This window comes from Tachysurus fulvidraco, chromosome 1, assembly GCF_022655615.1.
Source record: "Tachysurus fulvidraco isolate hzauxx_2018 chromosome 1, HZAU_PFXX_2.0, whole genome shotgun sequence".
Taxonomy (NCBI): domain Eukaryota; kingdom Metazoa; phylum Chordata; class Actinopteri; order Siluriformes; family Bagridae; genus Tachysurus; species Tachysurus fulvidraco.
In genome coordinates this window covers 13,041,642-13,055,321 of record NC_062518.1, presented here as the reverse complement: position 1 = coordinate 13,055,321, position 13,680 = coordinate 13,041,642, and the positions used below count along the sequence as shown (strand labels likewise).

The 13,680-nt window shown below is 36.7% G+C and overlaps 1 protein-coding gene across 3 annotated transcripts in view; it reads left to right on the top strand.

Moving 5' to 3' along the window:
• Positions 1-665: 665 nt before the first annotated feature.
• hoga1 (4-hydroxy-2-oxoglutarate aldolase 1) overlaps positions 666-13,680 on the top strand; it is a 49,130-nt gene continuing 36,115 nt past the window's right edge. Inside the window, exons 1-3 of one of the 3 annotated variants that reach the window (XM_047818529.1) lie at positions 666-937; positions 1,134-1,262; positions 4,329-4,456. In XM_047818529.1, the coding sequence (XP_047674485.1) occupies positions 736-937; positions 1,134-1,262; positions 4,329-4,456 (459 nt within the window). In that variant the 5' untranslated portion in view covers positions 666-735. The remainder of the gene's footprint in view (positions 938-1,133; positions 1,263-4,328; positions 4,457-13,680) is intronic. The other 2 variants (XM_047818523.1, XM_027168469.2) reach the window with 2 other exon arrangements.

Below are 13,680 nucleotides of genomic sequence, written 5' to 3'. Positions count from 1 at the left end.
AGAATTGTGTAGCAATGATCCAGTGTATTTTTCTCCCTTGTGGGACAATTTATATGCTGTCTGTATTTTGGAGTGTATTTTCAAGTGTAAGTTTTGCTCCGTTTAAGTCTCCAAGGATAATAAAAAGAGAATCCAGATTATTTTGCTCCAAGCCACTCATTAATATAATTCCATTGGGGAAAAAAGTATGTTTGATCAGAATATGATCAGAATTGCATGTGCTGTTTGTAAACATGTGATCTAAACATGTTAGAACAATCTAACAGTGTATTATGTAATTATCAACTAGCTAATATGGAAAAATATGAAAAGTGAACCACTTTACTTATCAGACCCCTCCTATCCCTCCTAAAACAACAATTCCAATGTCCAAACTTACTTTTCAATCATTAACAGGCTGCATTTCAGGCTCCATTGCTTTTGCTCCATTTGCTGCATTATCTGTGAAAGTACACTTTCAGGATATACAAAAAAGGATCACCTTCGTTCTAATGCAAATGTTGAACATTATGATAATAATGTTGAATTATACAAAATATGAATGAGGAAATTTAAATGATATATAACTTTATAAAGTTATATATCATTTAAATTTCCTCATTCATACTTTTGTCATGATTTTCCTCCACCCTTATACTGTCAATATTTAGAGAGCAAAGTTCATATTAACTAGTAACTGTTCACATATCGGCTATCCATCTCTGTCTGCCCTATTTCCACACCAAAAATCAGAGAATGATGTTGCTCAGGATTTTTAATCATGTATACAGAAGAGAATTTGCTTCTGTATGGAGAAGTGAAAGTGAACATGCTGCTAAAAGGCTTGATATTGCTGGGATTTATCCTCCTATTGCCACTCCATTTACACAGAAAGGAAATGTGGATTATCAAAGTCTGGACAAAAATCTACAAAGGTATGGCAGTATGCCTTTTAGAGGTAAGCAATTTTATTTCCAATGAAATTTGCTAATTCAGTAGGACCTATTTAGGCCTTCTTATAAATTTGTAATTGTGATTTATTTTATTTGTTCAGTTAATAATTTTAAAAAAGTCATCTAATTTTTTAAGAGATTGTTTTCTATAGTTACCCATAAAATAAACTTATACCCTCCCCAATTCTTAAATTTTTTCAGGTCTTGTGGTGCAAGGTTCTAATGGAGAGTATCCATATCTGACAACCGAAGAGCGTGTAGATGTTGTAAGAAGAGTTAGAAAATCTCTACCTACATCAAAGCTAGTGATGGCTGGATCTGGCTGTGAATGTAATATGCTTTTGATTTTTGCATGAAGCATTTTGATGGCATGGTTCGAATCCACTTAATCCCTTACAGGGATGGTCATGGCAATTCAATAAAACGGTTCTGTCCTATTAGTCCCATCCAAAATAAGAATGCCCAATCCAGGGTAAAGTGGCCCAATGAATAATTTGATGAGCATGAAAGATCCTAACCCAGATAAAATCCTGTGGGAGACTTTAAACCAACCCATCTTCTATATTTGATTACTTATAATGTAAATGCAAAATATCATAATCAATATGACAATTAAACATGAAGATTTAACATTCAACCTTTATTCATGTATTATTTAATTTAACTATTAAAATGAGGCCAAAAATTATATTGATAGACAAAATATTTCTATGTATAATAAAATTTACAAGTAAATGCATATTCTAAATAAAATTGTCAGCTACTGAAATGACTCAGTACATTGTGACCATGAAATAAATCTCCATGCATACTTGCAAACTGATTTACTATTTAATAAATTATTATTAGAGAGCTTATGAATATTAAATTGGCCTTTTTTTCCCTAATGATGTAAAGTAGTTGCTAGTGTCTATGCCAACAGTTTAATTTAGCACCGACAGTGTAATGCTATCCAACTTCTATTTAAACAATATCATGGAATGGGATCACAGTAACTGTATTCCCAAAAAATATTACAAAGGGCATTGTTTGGAAAATAATGTATACAGAGATAACTAAAAATATCCTTTGGAATATTTTTCAGAATACAGTTACTCGATATTGATAAATTGATATTTAATTGCATTGAATTTATATAGTGCTTTTAACATTGGACAATGTCTCAAAGCAGATTCAAAGAAATATAAAAAAAATTAAATATAAAATATTAGTATAAAAAAGTCAGACTAAAAATAAAGATTACAAGGTTAATTTATATGTATGGCTAAGGAGCAAACCTCAGGCATCCGGAAAGGAAAAACCTTCTAAAATGTTATGAGGAAGAAACCTTTAGATTAAGCAGACTTAAAACCTGTCATCATCTGGGTGACTCAAGAGCGTGTGATGTCTCTTCTACACCTGTATATTATCAAGTCAAGTTGTGTCACACTGAGTTTCTGAGCAACTTATAAATCAGTGTATTTTCTGAATTACCTAGAAGAAGCCTTTATTTATGTATTTTAATTTATTTATTATAGACATTTATAGATTATATGACTCTGGCAAGACTATATATGACAGTATAGCTAAAAAGGAGAGCCAGAAGGTGATACAGACATGAGGGCATCTTGGGATCTAAAGTGGTGGCCAACTTTACTGGCACCAAACAATTTGAGCATTGTGCACAATTTTTCTTTCATAACCTTATGAGTGTTTGAGTGCTGTGAGCAATTAGCTGGGTTCTACAAAAATGTTGGGTAGATCTATCTTTATTGACTTTAGTGAGCTTTTAAAGTACTGAAAGGCCAAACAGACACACATTTGCTACCTCTGTGATTCTAATTAGCTCTTACATATGTGTTAAATGTGTTACGCATTTTATTATTAAATGCATGTTACAGCTTAATTTTGGCAGTACTAATATAAATTATTTCTCAGATTTCATTACCATTACTGGCCGATGTACAATTAGTAAAAAAACGTTATGTGTTTTCCTATCTTTAATTACTTTAATACCTATTTAATGTAGCTACAGAATTGACACATTTTGGCCATTTATCCACTATAATTAGTTCATTTGGAATGTAGCAAATCTTTGTACTGTTGCTATTAATATAGCAACAGTACAAAGATTTGCTACATTCCAAATGAACCTCTGTTTACAATCAACTACAGCGAGCAACTTTCTGAAGGTGGTCAATTTCAACCAGGTGATCTGACAAGAAAAGCTCATTGGTTTGATGCACTCTGTGCCAATCTCAATTGGGTTGAGATCTAGTGATTAATAAATAAGCAAATTATAAATAAGTTAGTTAAATATGAATTAATCTCAAATTCAGTACTTCATAATAGTTTATAAATTAGTTCCCCTAAATAAGCTATGAAAGACAGACAGATGTGAAATATACTCTGTTGATGCTTTCACCCAGTTTACATCCTCCTCATGCTATCTGGCCTCATGCTATGTTTGAGGTCATTGTCTGTAGTCACAAAGACACACTAAGAAATTCATAATTAATTCTTCTAATAATAATTAAAATATTAATAAAAATACAAAGGAATAACTCTTTGTGGTCATCTGTATAGTCCAACTTTGAAGTGATGAGGTATTTTGAAGTGTTGTAAATGAGATGCATTCTTTAAAATTTACTGTCCCAAATTCCTAGGATGCTTTTGGTTTCAAGGATTTTTTTCACTGAATGTATATGCAGTGTATTAGGAACACATGAACACCTACTCATTTATGCAATTCTGTAATCATTCAATTGTGTGTCAGCAGTGGAATTCATATAAGCATGCTGATATTGAGCAGCCGCTTCGGGTAATTTACATTAACTATTAGAATAGAGAAAAATGTGTTCTCAGTGATTTTGACCGTGGCATAATTGCTAGTGAAACTCTGGACATACCTGATCCACTCTGATGCCCTACTTTGATGTGATTTCTCATCAGTTGTGGAGGCTGATTGCTGCTGTGGATAGCCCCAAAATGACAACATAAAAATATATGAGATTGCTGTAGATAATACCACTTAGAGTCCATCAACACAAATTCTACAAAGATCAGCTGATAAGTTCAGCAAGACATTCTTGTTAAAACTATAAATTTCCTAGTTTCTCTCAATGTTTCCTCCTAATTTCATCTCAGAGAATTTTTCCTTGCCACCATCACCTCTGTCTTGCTCATTATGGATAAAATACAACCCAAAATCTGAAAAAGTTGGTATGTTTTTTAAATTTGAATACAATAAAATGAATAGAAATGTAATAAATAAAAAATGACAACTAAAATACTTTCAAATCACATGAGCCAATGTTTTATTCACAATAGATAACATAAAGGTTTAAATGGCAAAATTTGACACTTTAATCCACGTTTCAAATTATAAATGCAACTTTTCCTGTATTTTTTTTCTAGCTACAAGAGCTACAATCCATATGAGTGAGAGAATGGCTAGTGCAGGTGCTGACTGTGTGTTGGTAGTGACACCTTGTTTTTATCTTGGAAGAATGAATAGCAGTGCTCTCATTCACCACTATACACAGGTGAGTTAAGTAACTAATGTAAAGTAAGTAATGGTGTGGTTCTTGTCATTTTAAAATTGCTGCACATTAATATGTTGAAAAACATGTGTTTATTAACAAGTGTGCTTGGTAGCTGACTTAAATTAAATGATTAGATGACCAGTGATTGATGTAGCTAGCGATTGAATGCATCCATTAATCTGGAATACACTGTTTATATGCTACTCAGATTTCTTGCCAATAATGCAGTTCATTATCTAAACAATTTGGACGTGTCACTTTGAGCTGTCCTATAAAATTTGCCCTTAATTAAATAGCATTAAAGAAGTTTTAAATAACAGTTGGTTATGATAAAGTGAGAAGACATAAGCTAAAAAATAAAGGCATCTTCTTCTTCTTGAAAATTAAAATAGATTTAATTAAAATCTGGATTGTTTTTAAATTCATTATTAATATTAATCCTTGTATCGTACAAGTAAAAAAAAAGTGACATTCTATTCATTCTGCCATTCGCATGATAATATTTAAAGTGTGTAAACATGTAAAATAGATGGACATACAGTAGTACTGAGCAAAATTTGTACAAAGGCCAGTTATTGCATAATATTCTGATTGTATCACTTATTATTACATTTTAGCAGACTAAATGACTGTCATTTTCCTGCTTAGTAATTGGGAATCCCCACAAGATTTAGTAAAAACATGAGTCCAGTCAGCATGTTCACCTTTTTAATTCCCTACTTTTACTAATAAGCTATTTAATTTTGCCAGCTATTTTGTAAAAATGCTCTGTATGGAAGTGTGTTCTGGACTATTAAACCATTATTTGCAAAATGACCTGTTTTAAATTTCAATTTAAAATTTGGAATTATATAAAATTTGAAGTGTACTAAGTAATGTCACACCAAAAATGTGAAAATATGGCAAAAATGAAGGATTAATTCTCAAAAGTAAGTTTTACATATTAGCATACATTTCAGTGGCTGAGATGGTCCAGAGATCAAATTTGAACAGGGGAAAAAAGAAGACATATGCTGCACATGTGGACAAAATTTTTGGTACCCTTCGGTCAATGAAAGAAAAACTCACAATGGTCACAGAAAAAGCATCACAGGTGTCTACAATCTTGTAATCAGTCAGTGGGCCTATATATAGGGCTCCAGGTAGTCACTGTGTTGTCTGGTGACAGGAAAGAGCTAGAAAGAAGATTATAGACAAGCATGAATAAGGTAAAGGCTATAAGACCTCTCCAAGCAGCTACATGGTCCTGTGACTACAGTTGCACATATTATTCAGAAATTTAAGATCCATGGGACTGTAGCCAACCTACCTGGATGTGGCCGCAAGAGGAAAATTGATGACAAATCAAAGAGACGGATAATAGGAATGGTAACAAAAGAGCCCAGAAAGACTTTTAAAGAGATCCAAGGTGAACTTCATGCTCAAGGAACATCAGTGTCAGATCGCACCATCCATCTTTGTTTGAGCCAAAATGGACTACAATGGGAGACGATCAAGGAGGACACAAATCATAAAAAAGCTAGACTGGAATATGCCAAACTACATGTTGACAAGCCTCCAAGCTTCTGGGAGAATGTCCTATGGACAGATGAGACAAAAATGGAACTTTTTGCCAAGGCACATCAGCTCTATGTTCACAGACGGAAAAATGAAGCATATCAAGAAAAGAACACTGTTCCTACTGTGAAACATGGAGGAAGCTCTGTTATGTTCTGGGGCTGCTTTGCTTCATCTGGCACAGGGTGTCTTGAATCTGTGCAGGGTACAATGAAATCTGAAGACTATCAAAGGATTCTAGAGAGAAATGTGCTGGCCAGTGTCAGAAAGCTTGGTCTCAGTCGCAGGTCATGGGTCTTGCAACAGGACAATAACCCAAAACAGGTAAAAACACACAAGAATGGCTAAGAGGAAAACATTGGACTATTCTAAAGTGGCATTCTATGAGCCCTGACCTCAACCCTATTGAGCATCTTTGGAAGGAGCTGAAACATGCCATCTGGAAAAGACACTCTTCAAACCGGAAACAACTGAAGCAGTTTGCTCATGAGGAGTGGGCAAAAATACCTGCTGAGAGGTGCAAAAGTCTCATTGACAGTTACAGGAATCTTCTGATTGCAGTGATTGCTTCAAAAGGTTGTGCAACAAAATATTATTTTAGGTGTACCATCATTTTTGTCTAGGCCTGTTCCATGTGTTTATGTTTTTAAAATAATTCTGTTGAAGCATGGTTGAAAAGCAATGTCTGACTTTCATTGGTTAACATTCATAGAATTTTTATTTATTATTACTTTTGTCAGATTAAAGTTTTATCTGTGACCATTGAAAGTTTTTCTTTCATTGACCAAAGGGTACCAACAATTTTGTCCACGTGTGTATATAAAGAAGTTTCATTATATTTCTGAGATCTGCATGTCCTAAATGCAAAAAGATGAATAGTATTCCTCAAAGATACTGTAGCTTCATGGGAGACTGCATCGGTTACTAAGGTTAGAATGTCGTACTTTTGTTGGGATGTAGTGAGGTGGTTGCTATGATCCCAGGTGATTGCCAAGAGTTGCTATTATGTGTAGTTTGTTACCAGTGTGTTGCTAAGTGTAATGTGGTAGCTATCATATGGCAATCGTATGGTATATCACAAGGTTGTAGTCCATTTTAACTTTTCCTTGTAAAATTTTATATCAAAATTCCAATTATTTTGTCCTTGGGACAACACACAAAAATCTTACTAATCACTGATCATTATCAAAAATGTAAAAGATTGATGATTTAAAAGGCTATATAACACAACACAATCAGTCAAGAATATGAGTACATTCATAAGTCAAAGCTTGATCACCTACAATCTCACATCAGCATGTCATTGCTCCTTACAGGGTTTCAATGAACACTTCTTAAAATACATGATTTGTGCAGTTGGTTGCTTATCTTCACATTGGCTGGTAACCAATGTGTGTCCAGGCCCAATGTATTGGGCATCTGACAAACAGTATCTCAAACAGGTTTAGGTTTGCTCTCCCCTTGTTTTTATTGTCATGTACAATAACACAGTGGGGAGGGCTTTTGTCCAATACAGGCCTGTTTCATCAAAGCGTTTGGCTTGTTTATTCTTTAATGCTCATTTCTCATGTTTCACTGGGATGTGGTAGCTCAGTGGTTAAGGTGCTGGGCTACTGGTTGGAAGGTCATCGGTTCGAACCCCAGGTCCACCAAGCTGCCACTGCTGGGCCCATGAGCAAGGCCCTTAACCCCCAGTTGCTCAGTTGTAAGTCACTCTGGATAAGGTCTGCTAAATGCCATAAATGTAAATGTAAATTCACTGTTCCTCCACATGCAGGGAGGTATAGCTACTGCACTCGCATTTTGTTTGGAATTGGGGAAAGCGTCCACCCATTTAGAAAATGTATCTACTATTAATCAAGCATCGCGTTAGTTCAGGCAGGCCACGCAGTAAGCTGCATCAGCTGCTAATCAGCTGTCCACAAGGCGCACCAATCCAGCACAACTTCCGTAATTTCCCTCCTTTAAATCCTCACCTTCGAGCGCACCTACGCATCGCTGCTGCTGCGATCCAACGGGGGAGACGGTGGCTTACATAAACAAAGACGTTCGACGCGTGTGCTTGGCTGGGGAGCCTCCGGTGCGAAGCTGCCATTCGTGGGATCACAATAAATAAATAAATAAATAAATAAATAAATGAATAAAGATCTCGGCCAAAGCTCACCGCCGCGTGCCGCGCTCGCCCTGGGTGACGCTTCCCCTGCCGTCTCCACTATAGCTTAGTGGGTATGCAACATGCGTTGTCATATCGCGCGGTAGGGGCGTATGTGTTTTAGCAACAAGCTTGTCGCGATTACGCTGCAAAGCCAGCCCAGGGCAACGCATCTCCACTAGCTAGTGGACCCCAACTCCTGTAGTCTATCGTGCGGCGGGGCACCTTGTCCTCCTTTTTCCCACGACCCACGCTAGCTCCGACCCAGCCTCGCACATCGCATGCCGCTTGCTCGGCCAATACACCCCTATCGCGTTTTGCGGTCTACCGCGCCACGCATCAGTTATTTTGGGGTGTCTCCTTTGGCATATGGTTTTGTTTTGGGGGTCTATTCATTCCCCAGCGCTGCCTCCCCGCCCCGTCCATGCATGCACACGGACAGGCGCGTGGGAACATTCTCCCAGAACAGAACCATCCCGCCAACACTAACTGTATGCTCACAACCTTAATTTACGTAGTGGTCCTGACTGAACAAGGCAGTATTTTTTCCCTTCCTGGGTGTCCGTTCAATTAAATCCATCTGTAGGTGTTCAAAGGGTCACTGTGGTGGAGGATGAGCACTGTGGGAGACTTTAACTCCTCGTCCAGTGTTGATATTCTCAAAATCTTTTGGAGATTTGTAAAGCCCATGGTGTACCAGTATACTGTTGTACATCCCTCCTTTTGATGTGTGGTCTTGCTCATGCTTCAACTTGGCATAGTAAGGAAACAATTTCTTTGGTAAGCAGGGTTTGTCACTGGGTCTGTACCAAGCCCTAGTTCTAACACACATTCTGCTTTTCTCCATGTTGCTTTTTCTTCTGCTATGGATTGCACCTAAAGATCTTTAAGGTGTACATATTTTCAAAATACACATAAAGTATAAAGTTTCTTTATACACAGAAAATTTTTGGATCGCAATTTTTGTAATAGGATTGCATCCAGAAGCTCAGAAATCAGACCATTGTGTGTGATTGATTTTCCTAAAGGAGTAAGGAAATCACTGTTATCACAACATGCTAAAATCATAAAAATGCATATTTGTAACACTTTTGCCTTGTGCTAATTAGCATGCAATTAACTCTGCTGTTTGTGCAGCGAGGTGTCCAGGTAAAGGTTCAGCTTTCACATTGTGTGACTACATCATATCCTATGCAGCTACAACCTGCACAATTCCTAATTAGACACACATCATGTTATCCTGTTGCTCAGAGTTCCTTAGAAACTGAGCTTAAACAGGGCTCAAACACAGAAATGTGTGTTACTGCCACATCTTTTTCACCTATCGGTCTTTTTTCTGTGGCTTTATCTCAAATGTCCTTACAGCCAAGGTCATCCATTTCAAGGGCATGCAATAGGCTTTTATTCTCTCACTATAAAGCACGGTGGGATCTGAACTGGGTTTCCACTCACCAGTTTCTCATGTCCAGTCTCCCAAGTCTTTCCACTTGTAGTTTTCATGTTTTGGTAACCACACATGTTGGTATAAATTCTTTATAGCGAGTAGGAGTGTCTTATCTGGCCTTTCATGAATTCTAGAAAGACTCACTTCTACAGTACTTCTTTAATTATGTGAGTACAATTATTCAACAAGACATCTGCTTTTTTCATTTGTCAAACCGGTTCCATATGTATGTGAGCTGTGCAGTGCAGATCATGAGTGTCTTTGTGTTGTGTCCTGGTAGGGTTAATAACAGTGCAGCCATATCTGTCTTGATTTAGTGAATTTAATGCAGAGGTGCTGAGCTTCCACTCCGTTAAACTATTATTAAATACTTGGTGGTAATTTATGATAATACAGGCTTAAAGTTTTAATAATCCATTACATTGTAACAACTAAAGCTATTCCTCCTCCTTACCACCAGAGGGAACCATTGTCAGAATACTGAGGGATTTCAGGTTCAAGGGTGTCTTCCAGGTTTCAGGAAGTGTTTTCACAATTTCTGCCTCAGGACGGCATTCCCTAGATTCCAGGGGTTTCGTTACCACAATGTAAAGTGGGCGTGTTTTCGGAGGTCTTGGAAAAACAAACTTTTTTAAAAAAAAAAAAACAGCATAATATGAAGGACAAAACAGTCATACAGGTAGATTTATTGTAGAAAACAAATAAACAACCAAAAACTATGTTATGGTTAGGGTTAGATTATCAAATAGGCCATGCCTACCTGATGACGCAATATCTGTTACGCTGTTCTGAAATCCCTGGAAATAAGTGCCTGCCGCCTCAGGGCTCCTTACATACATATTAAAAATGGGGTACGTAAAAATGGGGTAAAGAAAAAATAAAATGGAATAAGAAAAATTTGCAATTGTTATAAAATACTGTAAGGAATTCTCATCCGTCACTTGGACAGGGTAACCCTCTTTTCATCTGATGCCTGGGCAGGGAACCTAAAATTCAGCCTCTCGTTCCTCTGCTCGTTTTCTGTTCTCCACAAGGCCTTGGGGAAGTCTCAATGAAACACACACGTGTCAGTCTTTCAAAGAGAAGTTCCAAAGTTTATTAGGAAAAGCAGGAATATATAGTCGTCCAAGAAGAGGGAGGGTGTAGTGAGTGTGTGTGTGGTATTTGTGTGTGGATCTGTGTTTAAGTGACCTCTCAGTTACCCCAAGGAAGTCAGATCTTATAGGGATGTGAGCCTATATTTCCCTTAGTTCCCATGGTTGGTAACATAAAGAATGATTATGGCAGGGCCATCTGTGGTAAGGCTAAAATGGTAGGGACAAGAGTATGTCTGTGTCTGTTTGTGTGTGTGTGGGGGGGGGGGGAGTATGTCTGTGTGTGTGTGCGTGTGTATGTGTGAGAGAGAGAGACAAAGAACAATGTGCTCTTTACAGGCAGTCTATAACATTACCAGAAAAGATTGTTTTATGCTATATTTGTTTTTTACTATTCTCACAAATACAGTCCCAATTCAGATCATTTCAGGATAACAAACTCTATGGTCCTAATAAAGATTTAAAATTTATATTATATATATATATATATATATATATATATATATATATATATATATATATATATATATATATATATGTGGTGGCATGCCCTGCAAGATCTGCAAGATGGCTGCACAACACTAGGCTCCCGAATATTAACCTCTTATTTCTGGATATTCATTTCATACAGAGGCAATATTGGTCAATACAGACAACTGGTCAATTTTATTACAAGAATGGCTACTGGCAAAAAATTGACTTCTCCCCAAATGTCTGCTACGAGCAGCAAACGCCTCAAAACACTTGACAACGATGTTGGATCGCTCTAATCCTTCAGTTTCAGTAACACGGTCTCAATCTTCTGCAGCACTGAGATTGTTAAAGACCTAGACTTATGTGATGCTTGGTGTCTTCATAATCCAACAGCTAAGGAATACACCTATTTTTCCCCAAGTCACAAATCATTTTCAAGAATTGATTAGATTTTACTTTCATCTACGCTACTTTCGGATCTAATGTGTTTCTGACCATAACGCTGTATTAGCACATCTCCAGATCAAGACATCCTGTAAACCATCCCAATGGAGATTTAACACTCTACTTCTACAAAACGAGGACTTCCTATCTCAACTGAGACCAGAACTGACTGAGTTTATTAGATTGAATCAAAACTCCCAACTCCAAAAATGATATGCTATGGGCATCTATCAAAGGCTTTTTAAGGAACAAAGCCATTTCCTTTTCTGCTAGACTTACAGTAAAAAGAAATATTTTGAACAAATTTCAGTATTAGAAAAAAGATGTGGGGACTTAGAAAAGGAATTAGGATACAACTTTTCCAGTATTAAACTTAAATGATGAAAGGGCTGCACTCAATGATTTGCTTCGTGGAAGAGCAGAATATTTGATGCATACAGTATTACAAAACAGAAATACTATATAGACGGAAGCAGACCAAGCCGACTCCTTACACTTGCTCTGAAAAAACATGAACAACGTTTTAATATACAGGCGATTAAAAATTTAAAAAATGTTCTCAATTCACATCCCAAAGATATTAACAAAATATTCACATCATTCTTTGAAAAATCATATACTTCAGATATGTATATAGATATTTATACACAACCCAGTTCTGGACAATTAAAGAGATTTTTTGACCAACTGAATTTAAATAAACTTTCAAAAGAGGAAATGGACAACCTTGAACTATGTAGCGAAGCAAGGTATAGTGACTTCTAAATATTTTAACCTAAGTTGAAATTAACGGTACTGGAATTAACGTTACGCTTATTTGGTCTGTTAGTCTGCCGAACAGGCCGTGTAACCTTTATTAATTCTATGAAGGCGGTATCTTCCCGGCCAAGATTCGCTTTCCTTTTACTGTATACCGTAATTTAAATTAAATTAACTCAATAGAGCATGTAGTTCAGACCAGATATTGCAGGTACCTTAATTTGTGAGCGATACTCAGAGACAAATCACAAGTGGCTCAAAATTATGACATTTAATGAATGAGACAAACACAACATAAAACTAACTACACAAACAAACAAAAGTTGGGGAAAGGGAGGAAGAGACTGGAAAGAAGAAACTAGAGATAGGAAGGAAAGGAATGGCAAGCTTAGACTCAAAAATTAATCACACCCTAACTGGGAAATCATCACAGAAACTTAAATTCACCTTAAGATTCAATGAAAGATTCCTACTTAAAATTACGCATCTAAATTGGTTGGTAAAGGAAACGGTTACTTGCATTGGCTTACTGAACAAGAGTCCGGATGCAACAGAGAAATCTCTGAAAAGTCAGTTAGGGTGGGGTCAGACGTTCTTCCAAGTTCTCCTGAAGATCAGAGCAGTTGTCGTTCTTGGAAGTGAAGCTTGCTGGAACTTCTTTGAAGGAAGATGGAGTCGTCTTGAAGCTGTTCCTGAAGTCTGACCACGGATTAGTGGTGTTTGTGACAATTTAAAGGTCGCGACCTCCACCCATCTTTGGGGAGATGACCAATACTTCGGTCAAGGTTTTGGAGGGAAAAACTCCCTTTGTTTCAGGTGTCTGTGGGCGTGGTTTAGCTATCAAACTTTTAGATGACTTTAAAGTTTGATCCAGGGTGTATTAAGACGGTATGGTGCCTTTCATGCTCAAATAAAATACACCAGTGCTTGAAAAATGAGTAACCGATAATTTTGTGGTCATTTGGATACTAAACATGAAGGGTAATGACGGTATGAAGGCAGCGGTACATTACATACATAGATCATTAATCAAAGTATAACTTATTTTAAAATACAATGTTGTTTTCTGACACATGAATAAAATACACCCTTGTCAGGAAATTAAGGAGCAAATAATTTTAAGTCAGGCAAGCCTTAAAAGAAGAACACATTACAAAAAGGGTTATAAGAATGAGAACCTTAGAGTACCTTATCTTCGGGTTTTATTAGTAAAAGGAATGTCTCATTGTGTTGTGTGTGTGTGTGTGTGTGTGTGTGTGTGTGTGTGTGTGTGTGTGTGTGTGTGTGTGTGTGTGTTGAG